Consider the following 26807-nt stretch of genomic DNA (forward strand, 5'->3'; position numbering starts at 1 on the left):
AGCTACCCTTCCTCTAGTCTTACACTGCTAAACTAGGAACGGCTAGCGAAGATAGTCCTCGTGTAGCTATGCGTGAAAACAATAACAAATAAACAGAGAAAGGTTGTAGAAAATTTAAGGTTTGTTTGTAGTTAAGCACAAAGCTACCCAAAGGGCTATCTACGCTCTACCCACCCAGGTTTTAGCGTTGTAAGTACGCAGACATACCACTGTGTCACACTGGGGCAAAACTTTGAGGAAGAAAAAAACAATGGTATCAGGACGTGGATTGGACTGAATATTTTTCTCTAAATATTTTAAAGACCCCCGCCCAACAAAAGAACAACGTTACAACAGTATATATGTATGTGTGCATGCATGCATGCATGTCGTTTACATATGAGACAAAATTTAGCATGGTAACCCAAACAGTTGAATTCAGCAAGCACAAATTACGCCGTTAATTTTGAACAAAAATGTCTCAAAAATTTTACAGGAAAATGGGCGCCTATTTTATTATAACAACTGCAGAATCTAGAGTATTCAATCATCACAAGAGCAATAATAACGTAATATTGCATTAACATTTGCACATTATCTATTATTTACATACAGCCCTTTTTATTTTCTATGAAATTATATTACTCATACTTAAACAATTTAAAGTGACAAAAACAAAAAATACAACAACAATGAGGTTCATTTGACGGTTTGACCGGTTCTTGTTAAGTTGCGTTAGGATGAAGATGGCTGCTTCCAGTTTCAGATGAGTGTGTGTATTGTGGCCGATTATAGAGAAACTGACGAATATAATTTTTGTAAGATTTTTAATACTTCTCATCATATAAACTATTGCATGGTATTGTGTATATATTTTTGTAAGTATTTAAAACAGAATTTATACAATTCATGTTGGGTAAATTAGGCTTAAGAATTCAAACTTTCACAATTTCAGCCAGGACTAGTTCTGACTACTACTGCTATTAGTGGTAGAAAGTAATAGTACTAACAGCCAATAGTACTTAACAAGTAACTTTTAAATTCTAGTATTATTACAATTTGAAGTGGCTTTTAACCTTTTCCCAACTGAGAACCAGTTAGTTTAGAACCCAAACTTTCATGCACCATTTGGAACAGTATTATTTATAACATTTAAAAGTATTTTTAGTTTTCTAGTGCATTGTAAAACATTTTTCTTCAGTCAGTAGCTATTAAAGAAATTTTAATTGTCTTGCTGGGTGGTGGAAAGTGAAATTCCTTTTTAGCCTAGTGTTGGTCCATTGTTAATTGGCTGTTAACCACTGCAATAACACTCTTACTACAAGTAGTAGGTTTAGTATGCTTACTCTTAAAAACATAACATTGCCTGTTCATATTATTGATATGGTTTTGATTATGTTTTGGCAGATTTATTATTCTACCAGTAGAAAATCTTTATTATTATGGGGTACTCTAAGTGTAGGAAAATTGGTTGTAGCCTACAGTTCCACAAAAACAAAAGGATCATTTGGATCCTACACTTACAGAGCATTTCCATATTTTTACTTCCTTAATTTTATTTACCGAGTTTGAATTACATTAAAGAGAGGGGACATACTTTGGTACACAGTCATTTTCATTCAGAGCAAACCTAATCCATAATTATAAAATTCTTTAGCTAGAGGGGAAAAGAAGGATGTTCATTCATATTCATCTGAAGGAATTTGATGTTTGTAAGCAAGATTCTAAGTTTTGATCTAAAGTAAACCATTTAAAGTAATATTTTCTCTAAAGTAGAATCTGTGTTGCACATCACATGCCTAACTTTAGGCCACTCTTGATTTAGTCAACAGGCAGTTTATAATTTTGGAAAAATCTTATGGCTTGCTGAAAGAAAAGACAACTGTCTGTTTTGATCATCACCAAAAAACTTGCAGCTGTCTTTGTAAGAAGTACATTTGTTTTGATGAACTGAATGAGTGACTTTGTTTCATATATGTAATTTAGTTGTTCCCTTAACTGATATTCTATATCACAAGCTAAATTCACTCAATAAATGTTAAACTTTTGAAAACTTTAGGTGTTAACTTAGGGTGTGAAAAATGTGCCTGAGTGTCACACCATTAATTTTTTATTGAAACTAGTTGTTGCCTTACAAAGGTGATAATACAGGGTGGCCCATAAGACCTTACCCATCCATATATCTTATGTATCCAAGATGTCACCAGTATTCTTGTGCTCATGCACCCATGTACTTGTCACAATATGCTCTTCAAGTGTAAATGGTTTTACATCGGCCATATTTCTAAAAAAAACAAACAAACAAATTTATAATACATGTGTAATTGAATATAACAATAACATATGGATGGGTAGGGACTTACGGGCCACTGTGTACATTGTATGGGAGAAAACTTGAGTTGGTAATCTTAGTGGAATGAATGTTATTGAGACTTGGGATGTTTAGGTTATTTATACCAAAGCAGCCAAGAAGGTATATATTACAGTCAAAAATATTTACCTCAATAAATGGACATAGAAATTAAACATCTTATTAAGTTAAAAATATTTAGTTTATAAATAAGCATGAAAGTTATTTTTATAATCAGAAAAACAGAGGGTTATAGGGAGAAAAAAAAGAGAGGTTAAAAAGTTATTAAAGTGAATCATGTAAGAGGAAATTTGAAAGCTTCTTGACTTCGAAGAATTAGTGCTTATATTAACTGGCAAAAGGAAGCCAAGGATAACATTGGTTCCATAAAAAATTTGGAATAGTATAGTGCCATAGAAATGAACATGGTTAAGATGCTAAACAATGTTTTTCATTTTTTATGAAGTTAAGGAATAAATTCATAATCTGATGAGTTTCTTTGATGGTGGGGAGAATTTTCCTTGATTTCTATTCATGTTGAAGAAACAGCTATTTTAAAAACACCTGAGAAACCTAATGAGAATAATATTTATTTTAAAATCATGAAAAAGTTTCTCAGAAACATTTAGGAAATTCCTTATAACTCCAATATTAGGAATGCAGTCCCAGATTTTTAGAAAGAAAGGGTTTGGGGCAGATCCTGAAAAGTAAGGGCATCTCAGTCTAACTTCTGTTGTAAGCCAGGGATTGATTAATAAGTTGTATGCTTAGGGAATTGGTGGAAAAAAGTCAGAAGTACATTTAAAATTAATTTAGTGGCAAAAAGCAAAGAGTGATTATGATTTATTTTTTTTGTTTGTTTCTTGACTAAGGAAATATGCATAGTGGATTCTTTGAAGGTCTGTTTTAGGGCTTTTCATTATTTGTGTAAATAAATGAGATGGATTTTGGGGCAGTAATTTTGATCATTAAATACAGAAGATGATGATGTCTCAACACTCTCAAGTTCTGTAGTTTTAAACATCTCAGTTAGATCACTTGGGCATCTAGTCATCACTGCCTTTCTACCTCTCCTTGGTTTCACTCATTTGGTATCCAATCCCAGATTTTACAGGTCATCAATGTCCTTTGTATGATATATTGCATGTGGTGATGTTGATGACACTATAATGTTAATGCTCCACAACCACAGGGAGGCTTTACTTGTTAAGGCTTTTATCTATCTCCAGTTGCCATTATTCACAGTGAACCTGATGGTGATTTATAAAGTTTTTCCTTTTTTTCAGGAATTACAAAACTTATTCAAACTGTATATATTTTCTGTATTATGGAGATAGTGGAATCTACTGATTGGCTGATGTAGCTTTACAGTGTATACTTATCCCAAATTCACATCAAGCTGGGCAGTACAGAAACTATAAGGCCCCTCCCTCCATTCAGTGCCTGTTTGATGGATGAGGTTTTCCACAAAGCATCTTCAGCAATTCTGTACCTATCATTTTGGTCGTTCCACACTTGTTTAAAAAGCAACAAAAACACCAGATACGTGCCAAACTTCACTTTTGGCTCGCACCTTCTGTCTTTAGTTTTTGTAATACATTGCACTTTTTTATGTTATGGGATCCAGTTACACTTGGTTAATTCTGATTACAATAATCTACACATTTTTATTGTATTTTTATTTTTCCTATGTGAATCCCTGTGGAGTACAGGAGAAACCTTTCTCATGTTCAAGCCAGTTGGGATGTTATTATAGAAAATTCTTCATTAGGTGGTTTAATCCAACTTTAAGAGAGCAAGTGGATGCCCTTTTCATTTGAAAAGTAGGGCTAGGGTGTTACATGGCAGTGTAAAAGAGAACATTGTGCTAAATTATGAACTCGGTTATTCCCAGTGGCTAGGTCTAGCCAGATGGATCTTGGGTTTGTCACAAGACACAAGCCTGGGATACTTCTTCTTGCACCTAATGTTTGTGTCATCTCACATTTCTCTGACCTGGATAGCCTGACTCGTAACCTTAACTACAGTACACATTCAAAATGGATGTACACACTCAAAATAGATGAGTGATTAGTCTGTTACTCTGCTTACTTAGCGACATGTTAGTACCCAGCAAAAGGTTGTAAGGACTGTATTTTGCTCTACCTCCTCTGCTTGAGATGGATGCAATCCTTCACAGAATTATAGAACTAGGGAATACAAATATAAATTTAGGCATGGCAAAAGCCATCTTCAGCTAAGACAAGTTTTGTTTTTCAAATAGGGTGGCTGACCTGTAGAATGGATTACCATCAGATGATTGTAGAGGCAGTAAATTTGAGTGAGTTTGAAAGAAAGCTTGATACAGTATGAATGAAAAGGGCTGGCTTTAAATTTTTTAAATTTATTTAATAGTTGTAGTTTGGCTTAAGGGATGGGACAGCTGAGATGGACTAATGAGTTCCTTGTTCCTAAACATTGTTAGATTACTAGATTATCCTCACTTTGTGGATGTCATATTCTATAGACTTTCCCCTGTTGATGCTGTTTTAGAAAGGAGCTGATCTTTGTAGTGTATCTCTGGTGGCCTCTTCACCATCTTCATTGTATGAATGTATCTCTCTGTGGTGTAGAAAGGTGAGTAGTGTTTCTGAAGCTCATATTTTTTTTCCTCTGAGCCACTTTCCACCTATTCATGTCACATCTGATGCATGTAGTTTAACATGTTATGAATGAGCACATATTCCTGTGCTACTGCTCTTGGAGATTACTGCATGTGGAGGATGTATCACCACCATATTGGATATAATCTGATGATGATTGCATCATAGGCTGGTACAATATGTATTAATACACCAAGGGTTAAAAATTTGTTCAAGGCTGGTGGCATATGCAGAAGTTTACACAACTGTGTATGCAAGATAATAGCTTTTTGTAATGCAAAGAGGTTAGTATTTATCTGAAATATATTTTCTGGTAAAGGCTGATATTAAGTTGAAGGTTTAAGCTTTCATCAGTTATCATGTTCAAGTCTTCTTTTTCACAATGCTTCTTTGTCCGACATTACATCCTTTAAAATTTACTTTTACTCCAAGAGCACCACTTTCCTTTTTCATTGCCAGAATGTGAAAAACACATTCTGATGCTCTTGACAAAATTATTCAGGTTATTCTGATTAAGAAAAAGGTTCTCAATAGCTCTAGTCCTTGCTGATGTCTTGGTTCTGTTGGCATAGATAAAAATATCACTGTCCAGAAAGTTGCCAACACTGTAGATATAAACTATGAAAAGAAAGGTGCTGAAACAGGTTTTCGAGACCTCCCTTTCCTCGTTGTCTCCCAGTTGGTAAGTGCTTATTTCTTTATACCCTTTGGTTTCTGTCACTAAATCATATTTTGTTTATCAATTTTGTAATTTTTCCACTTATTCCACACGTAAAAAATATTGATGCACTAATTAACTTCTTGTGGTGTAACTCAGTCTTTCTGAAAGTTGAGTTGCAAATTAACTCACATTTTCATTTAGATTAACTTGGTATAGTAAAAAACTTTTTAAAATACTCTCAGTGTGCTTTGTTATGTGCCAGATTTCTAAATAATTATAACAGGTTTCAGTACCTTGTCATCCACAGAAGTCCAACTAAGAATAATTTTATGGATTATTTTTTGTAACCTTTTGCTTTATTTTAAAAAATTAGGAATTACCTTGTCAGTCTTTCAGTGTTTTACAATTTCACTATCTGAATGAACTTTTGACACTTTTTTGGTTTTTGAATTGTTTAATTAAAAGTTCAAAGAGGATAGTAATCTGCCAAAACTAAGTCTTAAAACAAATTTCTAAAAGTAAACTTCAGAGTTTGTGATTATCTCTTACTTATACCACATGAGCAATCCAGATAAGATCAAATGTGTAAAGGAATCTCAAAAACATTGAACAAGTAAATATGGCAAATATATATCAACTATTTCAGTTAATTAAAATCTGCATACCTATTTTAATAGATCAGTAAATTTAAAATTTCTAATTATTTAACAAGACATTGTTTCTCAACTAATTATAAACCATGTCTTAGCTTATAGTTAATAAGACTTGCATTTTTTTTTGCAGAAAACAAAATGCCAACATTACTGATTTTAAAGTCAAACACTAATGGAAAAGTTGAAACAGTTTTCATTGTTTTTAATTTTTTAAAATAATTCTGATACATTCTCATTCGCTGTAAAATATTCTGAGGATCTAAGTTTAATTAGCCAAAGCTAAATGCAACTATGTACTTAAATATGCATAAATGATAGTTGTGGATAAGTCATTTCTCACCATAAATAAGGAAACCCAATATATAAGTATTTTTGTAGACAGAAATGTATCTAAATTTTATAATGTTCAGTTAAGAATATAATGGTTGTTTAATTTTAGCAGGTTTCCAGTAAGTGCAAAATTGATTACCTAATCTTTTTCTAAAAGTAAATTTAAATAACAATCTTGTTTGATATCTGTTATTAAAGAAGTTGTTATTGTTATAAGTAAGTTGCAAAAGTATTTTAAAGGTTAGTTTTTAATAAACAATGCCTTCATTGTTTTAAAAAAGATATTTTCCAGATGAAAACTTGACCTTTAGAAGGTATTTAGGGTTATGTTTATTTATTAAAAAAATTGTTTTAAAAGTAATAGTTAAAAATGGACACTGAAAGAATGCAAGTCATTTGATAAACCAGTGAAAGACAAGACTAGCCAATAACATTAAAATGTCAAATTTTTAGGGAAAAAATATGGAATCAAGGGACATCAAGCTGTTTATTTGAATAAAAACATTAAGTTTTGATAAATAAAAAGACGCTTCAACCATTTTCTGTAGGCTTGGTATAATATACGTGAGTTCGTCTACACATTTGCACGTTAAGTATTTTTACTCTAACTTTTGATACAGCATGCGTATCTTTAAAAAAAATGGATAAACGTTTAGTAAAGAATACAAGTATTTTGTACACAGAAAAAATTAGATTTTTTGAGATATTTTTACTGAAGATTTGTTTGTGAAAAAAACAACAACTATTCTTCATCCCAAAAATGTGGAATAATATTTGGTAACCTCTATAACCTCCTAAATACATTTCAAACATTTTTTTTAGTAATACTTTATAATTTGTGTTATTTTCTGTATTCTGTGTGGGGTCTGTCACTTGACCAGCCTTGCAACAATCATAAAAAGGTAGAAAATAAATTTACATTATGCTTTTTTCATGCTAGAATGACTACATATTATAACACAAAAATGCCTGTGGTTAGTCATAGTAGCATAAGTCTTGTAATACTATATATTTACATATATATATATATATATATATTTTTTATTATATTGACCTTTCCAGTCATACTTAGCTAACATTACATATCCTGCATTGACAAGGTACATGTGCAATTGTGTTATGTATCTGGTAATGTAAAACTGACCTATAGTCTTCCCTGTCTTGGCTATGTTTAATGGACTGGTATTTGGTAGCATATAGTCACATTTCAATTATTATACTATATATGTGTACATAGATTATTACTAGTTAGAAATAAATTATCAAACTTATTTTTCTTAAAATATAGAACAACAAATCAAGCAATAAAGCAAACAATTATCTTTTCTTGCTGCAATCTTTGAACTCAATTGCTGGTGGATATGGGTTGCTAAGCCTTTAAAAACTTTGCATGTAGAGGATATCTAATTTTTTTTTTAAGATTTTGTATATGTACTGTTGAATAACTAAAAAAAATCATAAGTATACTGATACCATGAAATTCCATTATAATTTATTAAGCTTAGTAACTTAAGATGTATTAAGATTTTTAAAAATTTGTAACATTTAGCCAGCTAAAGAGACAACCTACTTTCTTGAAAACTTACATCAAAAAAACTTGGTAGCCTTTTCACAGATTAAAGTGGCTGAGAAAACCACTGTAATGGACATTCTAAACTGTTAATTAGTTATTCACATGCCATATATGTATGGCACCATTTTTAAAAATGGAAAGAGGTGAATGGGATCACTGTGTATTTTCAGTTCATAAGCCATATCTTCATAAAATGGCTCATTTGGGTTGAGAAAATTTTTTTCGTTCCTCTACATAAAAACGTTTCTCAACCCAAATGAGCCGTTTTTACATATATAAGCTATATCTCAGCAAAATAAAAAAGATGCGAGGTTCTTACTTTGTATTTTAGCTTAATATTATTAATTTGAGTTCCTAATTTGTAAGAAGCTATAGACTTTGTACTTTGACATCATAAACATTTAATTTTAAACAGTGCTGCATTCAACATACCATACGACTCACTAAAATCCATATTTGGATGTGATCTTTTAATATTTACTTTTAAATTAAATTACTCATATATAATATTAAAGTTTGAATTATGTTCTACAAATTTATTTCAATCTTGTTGACATAACTTCATAAAACATTAGTTCAATAAACTTTTGAATGCAATCAACAAAGTCAGCTGTACTCTTCCTAATAAATTAATGTGTAAGGTTATATCATTTATGTGTACATTATCAAGAATTCTGCTCTCCCCCTCTTTGACAACACATCACAGTAGAGAAACATGAACAGTTTGTTGTCTTAATCATACCTATCATATATTCTTTATTCCCAAAACAACAATGGTAAATATGCCATAAAATGTAGTAAAGCTTTTTCTATATTTATACAGTGTAGCTAACAATGATATAAAACCCTTAAAGACTAAAGTTCTTCATTTTCACAAGCTGTATTTGTTACTTTAATTTTTAAACTTCTGCTTCCTGCCGTTTGTTTCTGGGACTTTATCCTCAAAACAATGAAATTGAGCCAGAAGAACAAAAATTATAGTTTCACAGTTAAGCATTTAAGTGGCCAAATGTTTCAAGGTTTTATTAATATTATATTTAAATCTTTTTTTCTAACAACACTGGTTTCATTTTACACAAAAGCTTTCAAAATGTCTACATCCCACTTGCATTTCTTAACATTTTTAAATTCTCTTCTGGGCAGTATGATAGTTTTTCTTCTGAATTATAAAATATTCCTGGAAGGGAATTAGATTAATGTCATTATTTTATTCAAATTAATAGATGTTCGGTAATACTTGTGGCATAACGCCAATTTTTATTTTAAGTATTTTAGACATTTGTCAGCAATACTACATAATGTAATTTTCTGAATATAATACACTCTCAGATATAATAAGTATTCTTCATGAACAAAAAGTCCAATTTGCCTTATCATCAGAAATGTTTGCAATATTATGGTCAAAGTAATCCTGTAATGACAATGTTAGAGTGTCTATATAATCTATAGTAGCATTTTTGCCTCAGCTCTTGCTATTTTTGCAGATGCAGCTGACAAGTAAACATTCTAAAAAACCCATTTACAACTGGGTTTTATTAGCCATGGTCTTCTATTGTAGCTTTGATACAGTCTTTGTCTGGTTTTAGCTTAATGCTAACTTCCTCTTTGTAATTTTGGTTGTTTGGCATGTGACACACTGCTTACTTAAGGTTGGAACTGGAGTATATTGATCACTGTTAGAATTTTATATATATGTAAGTGGATTGAGGATTTTTCTACAGTACGTGGCTCTGACTTATTGGTGATAGATTTGACAATAAATGGACAGCACAAACTCCACTTGTTTTAAAGTAATATATTTCAAACAGGTTAAACTATGTACAAAAATCCCTTATGCTATGGATATCACAGTTGTATCTCAAACTCTAAATAATTCTCTTTTCTTGTCATTAACTATTAACTCTCAAAATAATAACATCTACACTTAACAGTCTTGTATATTCTACAATCACATGGTACAGAAGCACTACTCACAATGTTTATGTTACTCTAATTTTGTTTTAACTTTTAACTTAGGAGGGGTACTAGAAGTGTTTCTGTCCAGTAAAGGTTGGGTAGATACTTAGCTTAGGCTAATTGTTTTTCCCATCAGTATATTTCAGCAATCTGTCCCTTGAGTTTGCTTTTAGATTTTGTTTCATAGAGCAGTTCATTTTCTTGTCTGGTTTGTGTGATGGACATTTCAAACTTTTGCTGTTTTTTTGCCATGGATTGCACATATTGGAACATATTCAGTTTGTGAGCATCCTGTTTTTCTACCTGTTTCAGGTTCATTTTTTTTCATGCAGGGTGAAGAGCGTACGTGTTTCAGAAGTAGTACAGTACAGTTCCCCACACGTGTGTTTCTCTTTCATCTCCGAGTACACCAGTTATTTCTTGGTGGTTGTTTTCTGCTTGATTTCACTGTTAGGTGCTTACATTGTTGGCACTCCACCATTTCAATGTTGGATTCTGACTGTGTAAAAAGTTAACATTTTCTTACACTGAAAGTGTATTTCATATAGTTAAGTACTTGTTCTTCCCCACTGCTTTTGTTATTCATTTCAGATCCTGCCAATTCTTGAAATGAGGATTATGTGTGAACATAAGAGGGAGCTAGCTGTACCAATATAAGTGGTGCAATATGACTGATATATACCTGTTCAAAAGTAGCACAAAAATTTGTCATATATTATGGACTGGTATGCTGAGAGTTAAAATGTTTGAGCAATATCTAGAGGCAGAAGAAACATTGAAACAGCTTTGTCAGAGGGAATGTATTTAATGTATTAATGTGTACCTAGACTTCTACATAAACTTTTGTGAAAAAAAAAAAGTTATTTTCAGAGAATTAATCGTATTTTCTAATGCATTTCAGTTTTTCACAGTTACATATTTTAATAATCAACTTCCCCAGTGCCAGGTTTGTTTTTATATACACAATTAGAATAGACAAATTTAAATATTTCATTACCTGTTTGTCTGAAATTGGAAACTGTAGAATGTTTGAAATAGAATATCCTTTCTTCATGGTTACACACAATTCCAAACCTTTATGTGATTAATATCTTTGCTTTTAAGGCTAAAACAAAATTTTATATAGTTGTGTCCTTTATATATTTTGTATATCTGGTAATATATTTCAGTATTGCATTTACAAAACAATGGTAACTAATAAACTTATATTCTTGACTATATTTACGTTCCTTATTATTATTATTTTATGGACAGCATTAGCAATTCTTCAGTCATTAAGCATTTTTAAAATTTTTAGCAACCTTTTAAAGCTAGTTGTTAGAAATTTCATCGTTTTTTACTCAAACCCATAAAAGTATTTCAAAATGTTTGTCAGATCCAAGAACTATATTTTCTGAAAAAAATTCCTTATTGTTGCAAAAACAACTTTTCATTCATCAGTAATAGAACTTAAAAACAATTTTCTTATGTAAAACCCTGCATTTTTATCCTTTTGTTCTTACCCATTAATCTTGTAATGTAGATTTTTCTTGTAAGACAATGGCAGAACGTCGAGAAGCTGGAGATGGAGAAGAAAATCCCTCTAAAAGTGGAGTGGGAGGAACCCGGAACTGGCAACCTAATGAAGATTACTTGAAGATGTTAATGGGCATGGGAGTCAGTAAAAATGCAGCAGAAAAGGTAGTGATATGTTTTCATACAAGTAACTGACCCAAGCATGCTCACTATATTGATATCTGGCAAACAGAAACATGGACAATGTATAATGTTGAAAAATCTAGTATATGTATTTTTAGTTACTTTAACTTAAATTGATACATTCTTCCTTTTTGTTTGAAACATTTTTTGTGGATTGTACATTATACCAATTGGTAAATTTGTGTATGAATGTACTCTTTCTATTATTAAAAATTAAATAACTATTGAATTATTAATAATTTTTGTCTTAACAGTTATTTTCATAAGTTGTGCTTAATTGTAAAAAATAATAAAATGCTCTTTTATGGTGGAAAAATAAGTAATTATAAAACATTTTACAAGCTGATGTACATGTAAATATTTTTTTTACAATTAAAAGGCCCCTTATGGAACATTATTTCTACATGCACAACTGTACTTTTTTTGGCAAAAAATTGACATTGTGTTATTTCTGGATTTATTTTTGCCACTGATTTTTATAATTCACCATGTTGTTCTGTGCATTTATAAAGTAGTAATGTTTAATGTTGATTGTGTATAATAATATTTTTAACTACCATTATTTGTGCCTTTGTAGGCTCTCTTTTACACTGGAAACAGATCTGCAGACTTAGCTGCTGGTTGGATTTTTGAAAACCAAGATGCTGACCTTGAAACCCCTCTTGATGTAAAACATTTAATACTTTTGAAAAATGAGCTAATCAGATTGAATTAACAGTATAGATTTTTTATATCATCTCTAGTATCTTGTTGAGTTAATTATATTACAACACATGATAATGCTTGCCTTACTGTGTAAACATTTCATGTGAGAAGTGTCCACAAATTTTGTAAATTCATTAAATCTAATTCAGAGCACAAGTTAAATCATGGTAGTATATTTTCATACACTGTAGGATCTTTGTCATTTAGGTATTACATGTTCATTCCTTTCTAAGTTATACCGTATTTTAATAATTAAAATTTTGTTATGTTATGTAATAAACACAGATCTAAAGTAATAAGAATTAGTATCAGTATAAGCTATAATAATTAATGTGACTGTATGCAATAGGCATCAGTGTCAGAATGTCAGTAAGCATCAGTATAAGTAATATGCATCAGTGGGTAAGTCAGTATATCTGTAAACATCAGTATCAATATAAGAAACATACATTAACTTTTGCATTAGGAGCCCCTTTAAACAATTTTGTGTGCAAGTCACTGTGTTAACTCAAAATTTAATTAAACACCTTGCTATTAATGTACGTGAATGAAATTAATATTATGTATGTTATGATTCAAAGTTTTATTTTATCCAAGTTTTAAGTCCTCTATTTGAAAAGAAACCTTTAAAAATACTTCAAATGTATTGTTACAATATATGAAAATTCTCTACTTTGGTTCTTTCTGTGTTTAGTAATATAATGGTAGTTGAGTAAAGATACATTCAGGTAATAAGTTGCTTACATAACCTTTTGACTCATTAATTTCAAAGTTCTCCTAATGAATACAGTTGAAACAAGTAATAAACTTTTTTCAAACTACACCTACATCTTTAAAAAAACTGTTTGAGCTTTTATATTCTACATCTAGACACATACATACATACATGTGTATATTCATTAAAAATGTATCATTTTACACTGTAATCTTAAAATGGTTATTCTGAAATTAATGAGCAGTTGTTGTGGATTACATGTTACTGACTTTAATATTGTTCACTGCTTGATTAACTGTAGCACTTACAATTGTTTGTTACCTAAGTATGTTACAGTTAGAGACAGATTTAAATTTTATTTAGGTCTTACTATTATATTTTGGTTAATTATATATTAGTTATGTTTCAAAGTGCATAATTAAAAGGTTTAAACATTTTTTAAATATACATTGTACTTTGGGTTCATTCTTAAGTTTTACAGTATTACTTGCCAAACACAAATTCTAACAAAGATTTGTGCTAGTCTTCTAATAAACTTTTGATATGACTTATGGTAAAGGACAAGAAAGGAAAATAAAACAGAATAAAAGTAACCATGTGTGAAAAGGATAAGATACAAAATTACAAATTTAACAAAAATGAATAGCTTTAAAAATATTCCACAAAAAATTAAAAGATGTGCATTATTTTCCTATTTCCTAATTTTAATTATTTTATTACCTTGAACATTGATAATAATAGCTAGAGTTACTGATATAGTAAAGAAAATGAAAAATAAAATGTTTACCATATAACTTGATATTCTTTAGGAGTTCCTAGAGATTATGCAAACATGAAATATATAAAATGAAGAAAAGCATTTTTATACTTATAATTAAAATTACCTTTCACTTGAATAGTTTTAATGCAAGTAACTACAATGGAAAAAATAACATTTCTTTAGTAACCAACACCTAATTATAAAACAGTCATTTTTGTTCAAGATACTTATAATTTTCAACAAAATCTTTTGAATAAATTCATTAAGAAATGTCAGAGTTACCCCACGTATTGTTATACTAGTGAAATTATCATCTTGATTTCCACAAATTGAACGAGACTTTCATGAAAGGGTTAATGTCAATGTATGTTTTGAAAAGTAGTTAATAAAATTAAATCAAACCTATGATAAAATTTCATTCAAATATTTGCTCTCTGGATTTTATTTAAATTTGTGATCAAAACAAAGGTCAAAATATTAGTGAAACAATCTTAACACGGCAAGTAGTTCTAAGGAGAGAGAGCAGAATTTGCTGCAGTGTGATAGGTTTTTCAGAAGGTTGAATATATACATGTACAACAGAATGGAAAAGAGGAAGTATGCTGAGAAGAAGAGCAATAACTATTGTTCTTTTTAGGCAGAAGCAGATGATCTTAGTGATGATGATGATGATGATGTTGCAGATGTGTTCAAAATGGTGTTAGTCGTTAACATAAGTTTAGAAATGGGAACAGGAAAGACGGCTGCACAAGCAGCTCATGCAGCAATTGGGTTACATAGACTGTTACTTCAAGATGAAAACAAGTATGGAGATATGTTACTTCAGTGGGAAGAGTTTGGGTATGTATTAATGGTGGTGGTTTATGCTTTGTGGATAGAGGTAATGGAGATTGAAGTTACTTTTAGTATTTAAGATATATGACCAGGAAGATTGTGTTATGGTTTTTGAAGCCTAGATATTTAAGATGTACTGGACTCACAGTATAATATGTTAATTTGAAGCAAAAATAAGAAAGGGGTAAATGCACTAGTAAATCTGTTTTTAGAGTTAATAAACCTAAGTAGAGAAAGATGTCGCTTTAAATAGAGTGATATTCTTTCAGACAAGTTAGTACTAACTGTAAAAATTACTGTGCTGTTTATGGTCTTGTGTGGTTAAGTATTGTTTATACTTATAAACAACAACAGAAAAGATGGTTTAAATAAAGTTAAAATTGTGGCTACTAGTTTTTCAAGTTTTGATTTTCTAATAGTAATTGTTACAGAAGTTTCCTTTCTTTGTTTAAATATGAAGTGAAACAAAGATTGTGTTGGGAGCAGAAACAACTGAAGATTTAATTGAATTAGAAAGGAGAGCTCTTTCTCTTGGCTTACCAACATACCTGGTACAAGATGCAGGAAAAACACAAGTAATTTTTTTTTTCATTCTTGTCAGTTGACATAACTGTGAGTGATATGTTTTACTAGTTATTATTCTGTCAGACATGCCCATTAGGTATAATTGAGATGTGTTAATTGTTTGTTATTTTGTAATTAGAGGGAAGAGAAGTACTGCATAATTAAAGTATTAATTGCATTTAAAATAACATGAAAATTAGTCAAATAAAAAACATAATTAAGACAATAATACCTTTTTCAAAAAAGAAAAGTTTGGCTTGTTTGCTACTCTTTGTTTCTGTTTAATGTCAGGTTAACACCAGATCAGTGAATCGTTGATATATATAGACTTTAAACCCAAACAATCATTCTATTGGATTAAAAATAATAATAAAGCTTTTTCACTCATGGTGGTGAAGTAAGAAAGAAGTTCCTTCCAGGATTACCTCAGTTTCACAATACTGCCTTAACTTATGCAACTTAATGAGGTTTGAGAACAGAGATTGTTTCAGTTTCTGGTGATAAGCAATTTGGTGATAATATTTTAAGTGTTCTGGAAGCTAGAATATAGGCACTTAAAGGTCTAAAAGTGTACAAATCTTGTTTGAAACAGTTGTAGAAAATGTTATTCTGTTGTAGAGAATATTTATTATATTTTTCTGCAGTATTAAAATTTATTGTACATTATATGCACTGGTCTAATATTAGCAGCAAAGTATTGTTTTTCTTCCCTAGATTCCTGAGGGTTCAACAACAGTTCTGAGCATTATGGGAAGAGTTGACCTTGTAGACCAGGTAACTGGGTCATTAAGGCTACTGTAAATCATATGCTAAGAATATTATCCTTGTACAAGAAAGGGATATGATTGTGATTGGTTCAATTGATATATATGGTGCCTGCCATATTTTGTACAATATTTATATTTCTGTTCTATTACTATATTTTGTGTTCTTAAACAGTTGTGTTACATGGTATAATACTATTGTCGGGTTATATAATTTCTATTGATTGCCGCATTAAAATTGCAGTTTGTTCTATTGGTTACAGTGCTGTTCTTAAGTTATTTGGTCATCCATTACTTTTATGAGTGTAAATATCAAATTAATTTTTAATTCTGTTTTAGCCTAAAAATACTCTATTTTGCCATAAGTATGTTATAATGTATATTATGAAATGCACATGTACAATTTATGTGGCATTGTTGGCTTTTGTCCCAAGGCTAGAGAATAATTAATTAAATTGAAAAAAACATTTTTTGAAGATGAATTTACTTTTTAAAAAATTAGACAAATAATTTGCTTGAATGAGGTATTGTTAGAATGGTTTGTTTTTTGTAGTATGTATGTCTTCTTATATCATAAAACATGGTGTTATTTTCCATAAATCTTTACAACTATTATTTTCTTTTGAGAAATATTTGGCAGAATAAATTGCAATGACTGTATTTGTTTGAAGTTTTGGGGTAGATGATATTTTGCTTTCTGTGCTGAAGTTTCAACAGGAAACTTTCATAATCATGTTGAATGATTTAATATTCTCTTCATAGCAAAGAACTATAGCTTACTCATAATAAACAGCTATTCTGTTTTCTGACCCTTTGTAAGTACCATAGATTTTTACTACCATAACCTAGCCCAGTATTTTAAATATTCTCATGAATAACCTGAAATGTTTTATCAAATATTCTGAGGTATTTGCCAAAAATGTTAGAAAGATTGAATTAAAAATTAAAAGTTGTTGGTAGCCTTATTGGCACATGAATATTCTTTAACATTACTGTTGACATTGTTGTAGCCCTACTGAGCACTGTAACTAGTGGACCAGTAAGGCTGCTCTACTTTGGTTATGGCTTTAGCCCTACCCATTACTTGTAGCTATCACAAGTCTCTTTTCTTTTTTTTCTGAAGGTAAACTCCATCGTAAATGTTGACTGCATTGTGCATCCAGAACTGGATTAGTATTCAGTGTGTCCTGGGGCCCAGGTAATAGTTGGGAATAATGATAAGAATAGAAAATCATACAAACTATAATTTCTTTTACTTGGGTGGCCTGTGGGACTTCTAGCCCTGAGCCTAGGTGGCCTATGTGTTAATCTGATACTGCAAGTAACAGTTCTCACTGTCTGCAATGTATGTACATCTTTAGGGCATTTAAAATTGAAGCATTATTGAATAAAACTACTTCAGAGTAATCTTTTAAAAACTTGTTTAACAACTGGAAGTATTTTTTTTAATGGTTACACCAAAACAGTTTGACACATTGTAAAACATATACTTCTCTTTAGTTTTGTTTCTAATTTGTAATAACTGTTGTGATTCCATGTTCGTAAGGAAACTTTTGGGTGCACTCTTTAAATTGTTTTTTGTTGATACTTAATGCTAATCACTTATTTATTTTTTACAGTGTATGTACAAGAATGTTGTTTATTGGTGTAAACATTGAAATTGATGTAGGTATGTGTTTGTTTTAGGTTAATGTATGTTTTCTGTTGCTTTGAAATATCAACAGGAATAATGTGGGCAAATACTTTTTTAACTGTTTTGAAACTTTCACCATTTAAATACAAGTTTCGGGGTTAATATGGAATCTGACACAAAATAAAACTATTCTATTTCACTGTAAATGGGTATTTAGTACTTTTATTTACTTAAGCATAGCTACTTTATACTGAATAATTATTACTGTTCTTAAGTGTCTATGGTCTATGAGCATTTTTAAAGAAGTACAGAAGGCATAGATATTCTTTCAGAAAAAGAATGCTGTTAGCTTTGTGGGACCAGAGTATTAGCAATGTACCAAAACAAATGTACAGTAAATGTCAGAAAACAAGAAACAAAGTAATGTGTAATATGAATATTGTTACAAGAATTCATTAGAAATTGATTTTCAGAAGAAAAATTATTATATAGTTATTAGTGTAACTATAGTAAAGTATGTAACCACCTATTTTACCTGTCACATTTGTGAAAAGTAAGTCAGAATAAGGGAATGTAACTCTTTGTAAAAAATAAATCACAATAAGAAAATAATAGTATTATTGGTGAAAATGAAATCTAGAAGAGAAATCATCTTGTTAAAAACTTCCTTTTTTTTTTTTTTTGGAAGAAATACTACTACTGCTACTAGCAATAAACTAGAGTATACAAATTAAACTTTCAAATTAAATGTTTTAGTATACTATAGACTTGTTAACAATAAATGTTATTTTTAAAAACTATTGGTAATTTTAATAATGTTTAAAAAGACTATTCAGCCTTAAAGAGCATTCTGTAATGCATTTTTTTTTTGTAAGGTGTATAACGTCTAAGCTACCAATAAACTCTTCCATATTCATTTTTGTGTGCATTTTTTATGTAATGGGATAAATATAATCTCTTATTTTGAGGAACAACTAATATAACCACTCAAAAGATTGGAAAATTATGTCAACAGTGCAAGACTATACCTTAGGTTCTTCCTATAACAAGTCTCCCCTTCTTGAAAATAGCAGTATTGTTATTTCAGGCACATTCTTGTTAGAGCCACTGTATTCTACCAAAAGGCCTCTTTGGTATTAGATATAGCAGATATAGTACGGTTCACATTATGGTATTGTTTACTTTTATAAGGTCTCATGTTAGTAATATCATATGAGTTCCAGTATTGAAGTATAACTAACTTGCCATCCTAATACTTCCAGTTGATTGTTTAGTCATTTTAAGTACTTATCTGAGACAGACATGTTTACCATTTTTTACTCTGTTAAAACCACTGTAGTATTCAGTGCTCTTGTTTATTTCAGCAACAAGAGTTATGCCATGAAAATCAGAGGGCATAAAAAAGTATCAAAGACAATGACTCTCCGAATGCTTTGGTTTTTTTATTTATCATTTTATTTTAAAGAAAGCAAATCTTTTTATTCATGATATTTCTCAAATTATATCCTTGTATATACAAAGAATAGCATATACCAAATATAATTATAGTAATTGGATTTGTCAATAATGGATATGAAAAACCACAAGGTTTTTCTTATTGTTCAGAGTTTGTGTGTGAGTAAAGGAAATGATTGTAGGGCGAGGAATTATGAGTGAGTCACGGAAGATAATATTTTTTTAAGTTGTAAAAATGACTTGATTCAAATTAAATATTGTTAATTTTGATAATGTCCTGCTATGGATGCAACTTTCCATTTGTAATATGGTCTAAGTGAAAGCTGTGTGATTGTTGTAACATACAAATATAAGGTTTCCTTACAGTTCTGTATAATTAACTATGCTTTCATTATTATGATATTGGTGTAATCAGTATTGCTAAAAGATACTGTTTTAAAAAAGCAAATTAGTGGCACTCTTTTGTGAGCCCCCTGATGTGTCAGCTGTAAGTTTTAAAACAAAGTGTTAAAATTCAATGTTTACTATCACTTGGTGGATAGAGCATAAATGGTTAATTGTGTAGCTTTGTGCTTAGAAACAACCAACCACTTAACTCTTTCACAACTGTTAAACAGAGTAAAATCATTTTGAAAATTTTCATGTTCTTTATTTAGGAACACAATAGTCTTTGTAGAATCTGAACGTTTGTAATCTAAATTACATCATTAAAATATCGGTCACCTTTAGTTAGCCCATAGCATCATCAGGCATGCTTCAAGACCTGTCACCTGAACTAGCTATGTTATATACACTGAAGAAATTTTAACCATAACTTTTGTAACATTTCTTCTCCAAAAAAAGATTTTCATGTTGAAATGCTAAAAACTCCAGTTAAAAAAGAATTTGTAACATTGTTGAACTTAATTTGATAAGGTGTATGTTAACTAATTGTAGTCAAAACTAAGTAAATATTTGTCTTTTTATTTAAACAATATTACCATGTGGTAATATTGTCATTGTATTAAAATGCTGACATGTTTGTTTGTAATTTTATAACAATATAAAAGTTATGGCCAGTTGGGATTTCACATATATCTATCATTTACATGCATTTAGAGAAATCGCAAATGAATATATATAAAACAAATTCCACCTGTTGAAAGTTAAATCATTTTAAATTTGTCAAGTATTTAACTATGAAAATGACTCATTTAATGAGAATGCAGCAGAAAAGCACAATTAATAATTTGACGGTGTTTTTAGTTTTACCAAATATTATTAAGCTTATTTTTGTTCTTAGTACTAAAACAACTGTAATTTTCAAGACTCCCTAAAACAAAATGCAGATAATCTATCTTCTGAACTACATTTCATTATTAATAGACAGGTGCTTAGTAATGTATAAAGTCTAAGTGTATCAAAATTATTGTCATTTTCAAAGCTCGGGGCCTCTGTGTGGTACCTGAGACCGTTAATACAATTTGTCAGATTTCAACAGAAAGCCTTTCAAGCAGTCTATACATGGCTTTCTGTGTCAAGTTTAGCTAGTACTTCTAAAATCTAAAGTTGCTTTATGTGATGTAAAGTTTATCTAAAAACTTCATAAATGCGCATATATTCTGAAAAAAAACAGTAATTATATTTTTTATTCAAGGACCTTGAATAGTTAGTGAATACTAAGGTTTGAAAGATAGTTTTGTGTTGTAATTGCTATGGAGTTGTGCTTTTTGTTGTAAACATAAATTCTTGTAATATTTCATATTATATAAAGTTTTATTTAATGAAACAGCTTTTCATAAAATCATTGAAGGGAGAAAAAGATTAACAGTGATTGAAGGTAAACTTTATTAGAATACATTTAACAAATTTATGTTATGGTTAATCCTTTTCTATTTCAGTGATGTTTTAAGTCATTACTGGAATATCTTATTTCCAGTAGTAATTGAGCTATGATGTGTTAGTTTTTCGAAACCCAGTATCACATATGATATTATATAAAAGATGTTTTAAACTTTGTTTTTCAATAGAAATTCTGGGTATATGTGAAACAACTTTAACGTGCATGTTGTGAGTCTGTTTGGATAGTTTTATTTTGAGTAGATAATGATAATGTATGTTAATTTTATTATCTATAATGTTTTTCTCGGTATTTTCCCAAATGTGTTTAAGCCAGGAAAATGTGTACGTGTGAGTACGTGTGTATGATTTATCAGTGGAAAATTAAATGCTGTTTCTCATAGATAATAAAATTAAGGGTTTTAGCAGAATAAAATCAATCCATATTTATATTTTGTTTGAGCTATTTGCAATACTATCTTTCTATAAAGTGTAGTTTATTTGTTTCTTAGAGAATTTTGCATGATATTCTTCATTACTAATTAATTATGAGGCTTTTTTTATTTGCCTTGGTCTTTCAAACAGAACCTATAAGCTGTGAACTCTGTTGAACTAGTCTACTGCAGCATGAGTGACAAAAAAAAAGGTTATGTCTTTCCATATTTTTTTCACTGAAATTTACATTTTCATGACAACAGGCAATTTTTAAGCAGTGACCTTTAGTTAAATAATTATGAAATTGATCATTTTTTTTCCTTAAGAATTTTTAGTATGTCTAACAAAATTCTTCACTTTTACCTGACAGTCATTTAAACATTTTCTGGGATTTTAATGTTTATGTTTTCTACAAGTCTTTACTGTAATTCTGAAGGAAGACATTTTGCTCACCAAAAAATATGACAATAAGCAACAGTGGCTTCAATCTTAGTGATCTTATATTACATAGCTGACTTTAGTAATGTACAAAGTAAATACATTAGAGTAAACAAAAGACATCCATAATGTGAAAACCCACTTGTAGAGAAAAATATTTATGTAAAAATGTCTTGTTTGGGTTGAGAAAATATTTTACGCACAGGAGCGAACAACGTTTCGACCTTCTTTGGTCATCGTTTCTCATAGATAATAAATTAAGGGTTTTAGCAGAATAAAATCAATCCATATTTATATTTTGTTTGAGCTATTTGCAATACTCTCTTTCCATAAAGTGTAGTTTATCTGTTTCTTAGAGATTTTTGCATAATATTCTACAATGACGATGACCGAAGAAGGTCGAAACGTTCGCTCCTCTGAGTAAAATATTTTCTCAACCCAAATGAGCTGCTTTTACATATATAAAAGACATCCATTAAGTTAAAGGTATAAGAGACTTGTTTCTTACCTTGAGGTTAGTATGATCTAGCAGCACTAAATGTGAGAGGTTAAGAATCGGTAGTATTTTAGAGTATCTGCTCTTGGTATTAGTGTTTATGATAACAAAACAAGATATGAAAATAGTTTTTATTACTGTTTTTAATTAACTGTTTCTTGCTGCTGTTTCTTTATCGCATAAATTTGTGAGCTGGAAAATATTGTAAATACAGAACTAGAATGTGCTTAATAAATTTTTAAAAACATGGTCATTTTATCTGTTTCTTGACTCAGAGTTATAAAAGAATGTATGTGTGTGTGTGTATACATACATACATGTATGTATAGAGACAGTGCTTACAGTTCGTAATGTGTGTCTTGACAAATTGTATTCTCATAGATCAAAGACATTTTAAAATATAATTGATTTAAATTGGGTTTTCTTTGTAGCCACCACATCTGAAGTAAATTAATTTCTGATTTACATGTATTAAAGCTGTGAATTTTTTTTTATGACTCGTATGTATGTATGTGTGTGTGCATACACAAATACAGGAGTGAAAATTTGAAATGTATAGTTTCAGTATGAAAAATTAAAGATGCTTAAAGTTCACTAGATAATATTCACAGTATAATATGATTTTCCAGAAATATTGCCAGATCTTAGTTCTTTAACATATAAAGCACAAAGTAATTGACTTTAGGTGTAGGAGGTATATTTAAGTAAGACACTAAATAAATGTATTGTTTCTTGAAGACAGTGTGTTAGGAGAACAAAATTTTACCAGAGGCACACTGAAGATTGTAAGCTGTATTTAAGAAATTTGGATGGGATGCAGTGTGTTGTAAAACCACAGTCTGCATACCTAATTTATTTTTCTTTCTCTTCTTTCTTTCCAAACAATATGAGATTGTTGATTTTAATTAAATATAGATCAGTGTGCAGCATGGAGCAATTGTTGCTTGACTTTTTTTTTTAATAATGACTAGTTAGACTGCAAGTATTAATGGATATTAAAGGAATGCAGGACATGGTAGGAAAAAGGTTGTTTGAAGGTAAACAATAGGAAAATGGGAGGAGTAATGCTAGACAGCAGAGGGAGGAGAGATAAAAGACAGCAGCAGCAGCTTTGATGTAAAACAGTCAAGGTATCTAGTTTCTAAAACAACTGGGCCCGGCATGAACAGGTGGGTTAAGGTGTTCGACTCGTAATCTGAGTTTGCAGGTTTGAATCCTGGTTCCACCAAACATGCTCGCCCTTTTTAGCCATAGGGACATTATAATGTGACAGTCAATCCTACTATTTGTTGGTAAAAGAGTAGCTTCAGAGTTGGCAGTTGGTGGTGATGACTAGTTGCCTTCCCTCTAGTCTTACACTGCTAAATTAGGGATGGCTAGTGCAGATAAGTCTCAAATAGCTTTGTGCGAAATTCAAAACAAACAAATTTAATATTAGCAAAGAGGTTGTGAAGCAGAAGTTAAGGAAAGAGTAAGAAATGTGTGGAATAAATGGAGAGAAAACTTTGGGATTGGCAGCTTAAGAGCAAAATTTACAAAACAGAAGATAGATTAGTTCTGCTTTATGGAGTAGAAATTGGGCTATAAAAAGAAAGAAGGGGGTATTTTATATAGAATGGAGATGAGGATGTTACAATGGATACAGGGAATGTCTGGAGAGAAACAATAATGAGTGATGACATGGTATTTAAGATAAGTAAAAGCAAGAAATGCCAGATTAGGGAGGGGGTGGACATTTGGTAAAGATTTGCATTAAAAAAAGCATTGGATATTTAAGTGGAGGATTGAAGAGATAAGGGAAGATAGAGAATATGGTGGAGAGATGTGGTGAAGATGGTTGGTGCAACTAGAAATGATGCAGGGGCTGTAATCTGTGCAGAAGGAAGACTTGAGCAGTTGACTTAGTACTAAAATTGGGTATAAGATCGTAAGAAGTGTACTTACAATTCTTAATTACTTTTGGTGAAATTATTTTCTCTTAGATTAAGTAAAAGAAATTAAAGCATTTTAAAGATATAATTATTTTAAATATTAGGTTTTCATCTTATAGGTTATATAAATATTTGGAAATAGATAATTTTGAAATTTAAATTTATGAAGCTGAAGTAAATGAAAGAAAATATGTTGAATGATTGGTTTTTGTTAATTTTTCTTCCAAATTTGATTATTATTTTTGAAAAACTGATAAGGAATCGCACTTCACAAAATACGTCATATTTGACAAGTGCGTTTGGTAATTATAATTATGAAAAAAATACATAAACAGAAGAAACGAGAGAGAGCAAGTAGAATATTGTATTTAGTAACCTTTTTTTTTTTACTGTAGAAACTAAACAAATGGGATATTATTGTTCTTTTATGTAGTAGTAGTCTGTTTTGTTTGTCAGGTGGTTAGGGCGGTTGACTCGCAGTCTGAGGGTCGCAACTTCGAATCCCAGTCCGACCCAACATGCTCTCCTCTTTCAGCCGTGGGGGCATTATAATGTATTGCTCAATCTCACTATTTTTTGGTAACGAAGTTGGCTGTGCGTGGTGATGACTAATTGTCTTCTCTCTAGTCTTTCACTGCTGAATTGGGGATGGCTAGCGCAGATAGTCCTCTTGTAGTTATGTGCAAAATTTAAAAGAAACATGTATTCCAAACTGGAAACTAAAGAGAAGAAATAAAAATAGGACGTTCCACAATAACGTATTGAAACTTCAGTTCAAGTTTAAGGAAAATTGGCTTTTTAAAATATTTTCCGAGAAAATAAGTACAACTTTTTACTTACCAGTATAATTCCCCAATAGGAAGTCATTTGTTTGTTGGTAAGCACAAAGCTACCCAATGGATTATTTTTGCTCTGCCCAGTGCAGTTATTGAAACTTAATCTTTAGCTTTATAAGCTCCTTAGCCAACTGTGGGGGACATTTTGGAAAAAAATTTAATTGATGTTTAGTGGCCATTGTATTGCCGGTAATGGCCATGTAATCTTTAACATAAAATGGTGCTGTGTTAAACAATATAAACTGAAACTACAAAGTATGAATCTTTTTTTCAATTATTGATTAAATATTAGGTTTCTTGTTACTCGAGTTACGTTAATGGCGAAAAGAAATTTACATTGGGTATGTCGCATGTTGGTATGTGTAAGACATTGGTAAGGATGTAACGCTTAAAGGTAAAACATAGAAATTGTATCAAGAAGTAGAGAAAAAAATCTTAACGTCAAGCTATTTCTACAAGCTACTTAAAAAAAATGTATTTTAATTTTTTAATGTTCAAAATCGTGCACGTCGTGAGTGTATATGTTAAAGTATGAATCATAAATTAAAGGCAAAGCTGAAAGCACTAAGATGCTTTCATTATTGTTTTTTGTTATTTACGATTGAAAAAAATCTTTCTTTATCGTTTCTCAAAACTGAGTTATAGTCTACAACTTACAACATTCAAAAAACACTTTTTCATAAGTAATATGTCTTACTCGAACCTCTGATTTTAGTGCTGTAAATCAGAAGGCTTTACGCTATCCCATCGGGGTACGTCTGAATGTGATGACATACAACAGTTTTGTATAATTACATTGCGTAAAATAGTCTTTATTAAGTATGTCATTTTTAGAAACCTAGGGATACGTGCCTTATTACATTTAATGAACTTCAGAAGTGCAACTTTGTTGTTACTTGTCAGCCTCATTGCTCTTGACAAACCTCGTGAACACTCTAGTATGCCCATCATCTTAAGAGGGGAAGAAGTGGGTCTCGCAGAGAACCTTGTTCTTCTTTAAAATAAAAATGCTGCCTTACCCATAACATATAATAGGTGAGTTTGAGTAGTCAGTGAGCGATGAAAAGGTTGTAGTAGACACCATGAACAAATTCCTCATATTCAAGTATCTTTTTTTTAAAGATATCCAAACACTGATGGCTACTTTTGAAGATCTTAGGAATACATCCCTTGAGGGAAGCAAATACCTCCTCAAACTGGCTAAAAAAACATAATGGATGGCACTGTAGTGAAATATATTAAATTAGCTAAATAAAGAGCATCCATTATAAGGCTTCTGTAACTGATGGACAACTAACAGAAAACAATCAGAGTTGACTGTGGTTTAACTGATAAATATTCAGGTTCTACTTCTGCTTACATTGCATGTGGTACTCTAGGCAGCTGTCTGTGTTGCCTTACCTTGATATTGAGCCTAGTCACAGCAATATGCAAATTAAGTCAGCTTACATATCTTACTGTTAAAAAAAACCCGACAACACAACAGCTACATTCTTATGCCAAGCTTATAAACACTGGTTAAGAAATAAGCATCATATAAGTGGTTCCTTAATTTTAAGATTCTCCGCCTTTTCATCTGCA

At 30.7% G+C, this 26807-nt stretch overlaps 1 protein-coding gene across 5 annotated transcripts; it reads left to right on the top strand.

The window, feature by feature from the left end:
• The first annotated feature begins 644 nt into the window (after positions 1-644).
• LOC143249649 (putative peptidyl-tRNA hydrolase 2) lies at positions 645-22712 on the top strand. 5 transcript variants are annotated; one of them, XM_076499901.1, is made up of 7 exons: positions 645-797; positions 11667-11824; positions 12420-12509; positions 14660-14862; positions 15317-15431; positions 16135-16194; positions 19182-22712. In XM_076499901.1, the coding sequence occupies exons 1-7, from the start codon at positions 746-748 to the stop codon at positions 19215-19217; spliced, it is 714 nt and encodes a 237-aa protein (XP_076356016.1). In that variant the 5' UTR covers positions 645-745; the 3' UTR covers positions 19218-22712. The 5 variants fall into 5 exon arrangements, with proteins under 5 accessions (XP_076356016.1, XP_076356017.1, XP_076356012.1 ...); XM_076499897.1 differs by having other exon boundaries at positions 700-857; XM_076499899.1 differs by having other exon boundaries at positions 702-857; positions 21676-22712.
• Positions 22713-26807: the final 4095 nt, after the last annotated feature.

Source organism: Tachypleus tridentatus, chromosome 4, assembly GCF_004210375.1.
Source record: "Tachypleus tridentatus isolate NWPU-2018 chromosome 4, ASM421037v1, whole genome shotgun sequence".
In the NCBI taxonomy this organism is placed as follows: Eukaryota; Metazoa; Arthropoda; class Merostomata; order Xiphosura; family Limulidae; genus Tachypleus; species Tachypleus tridentatus.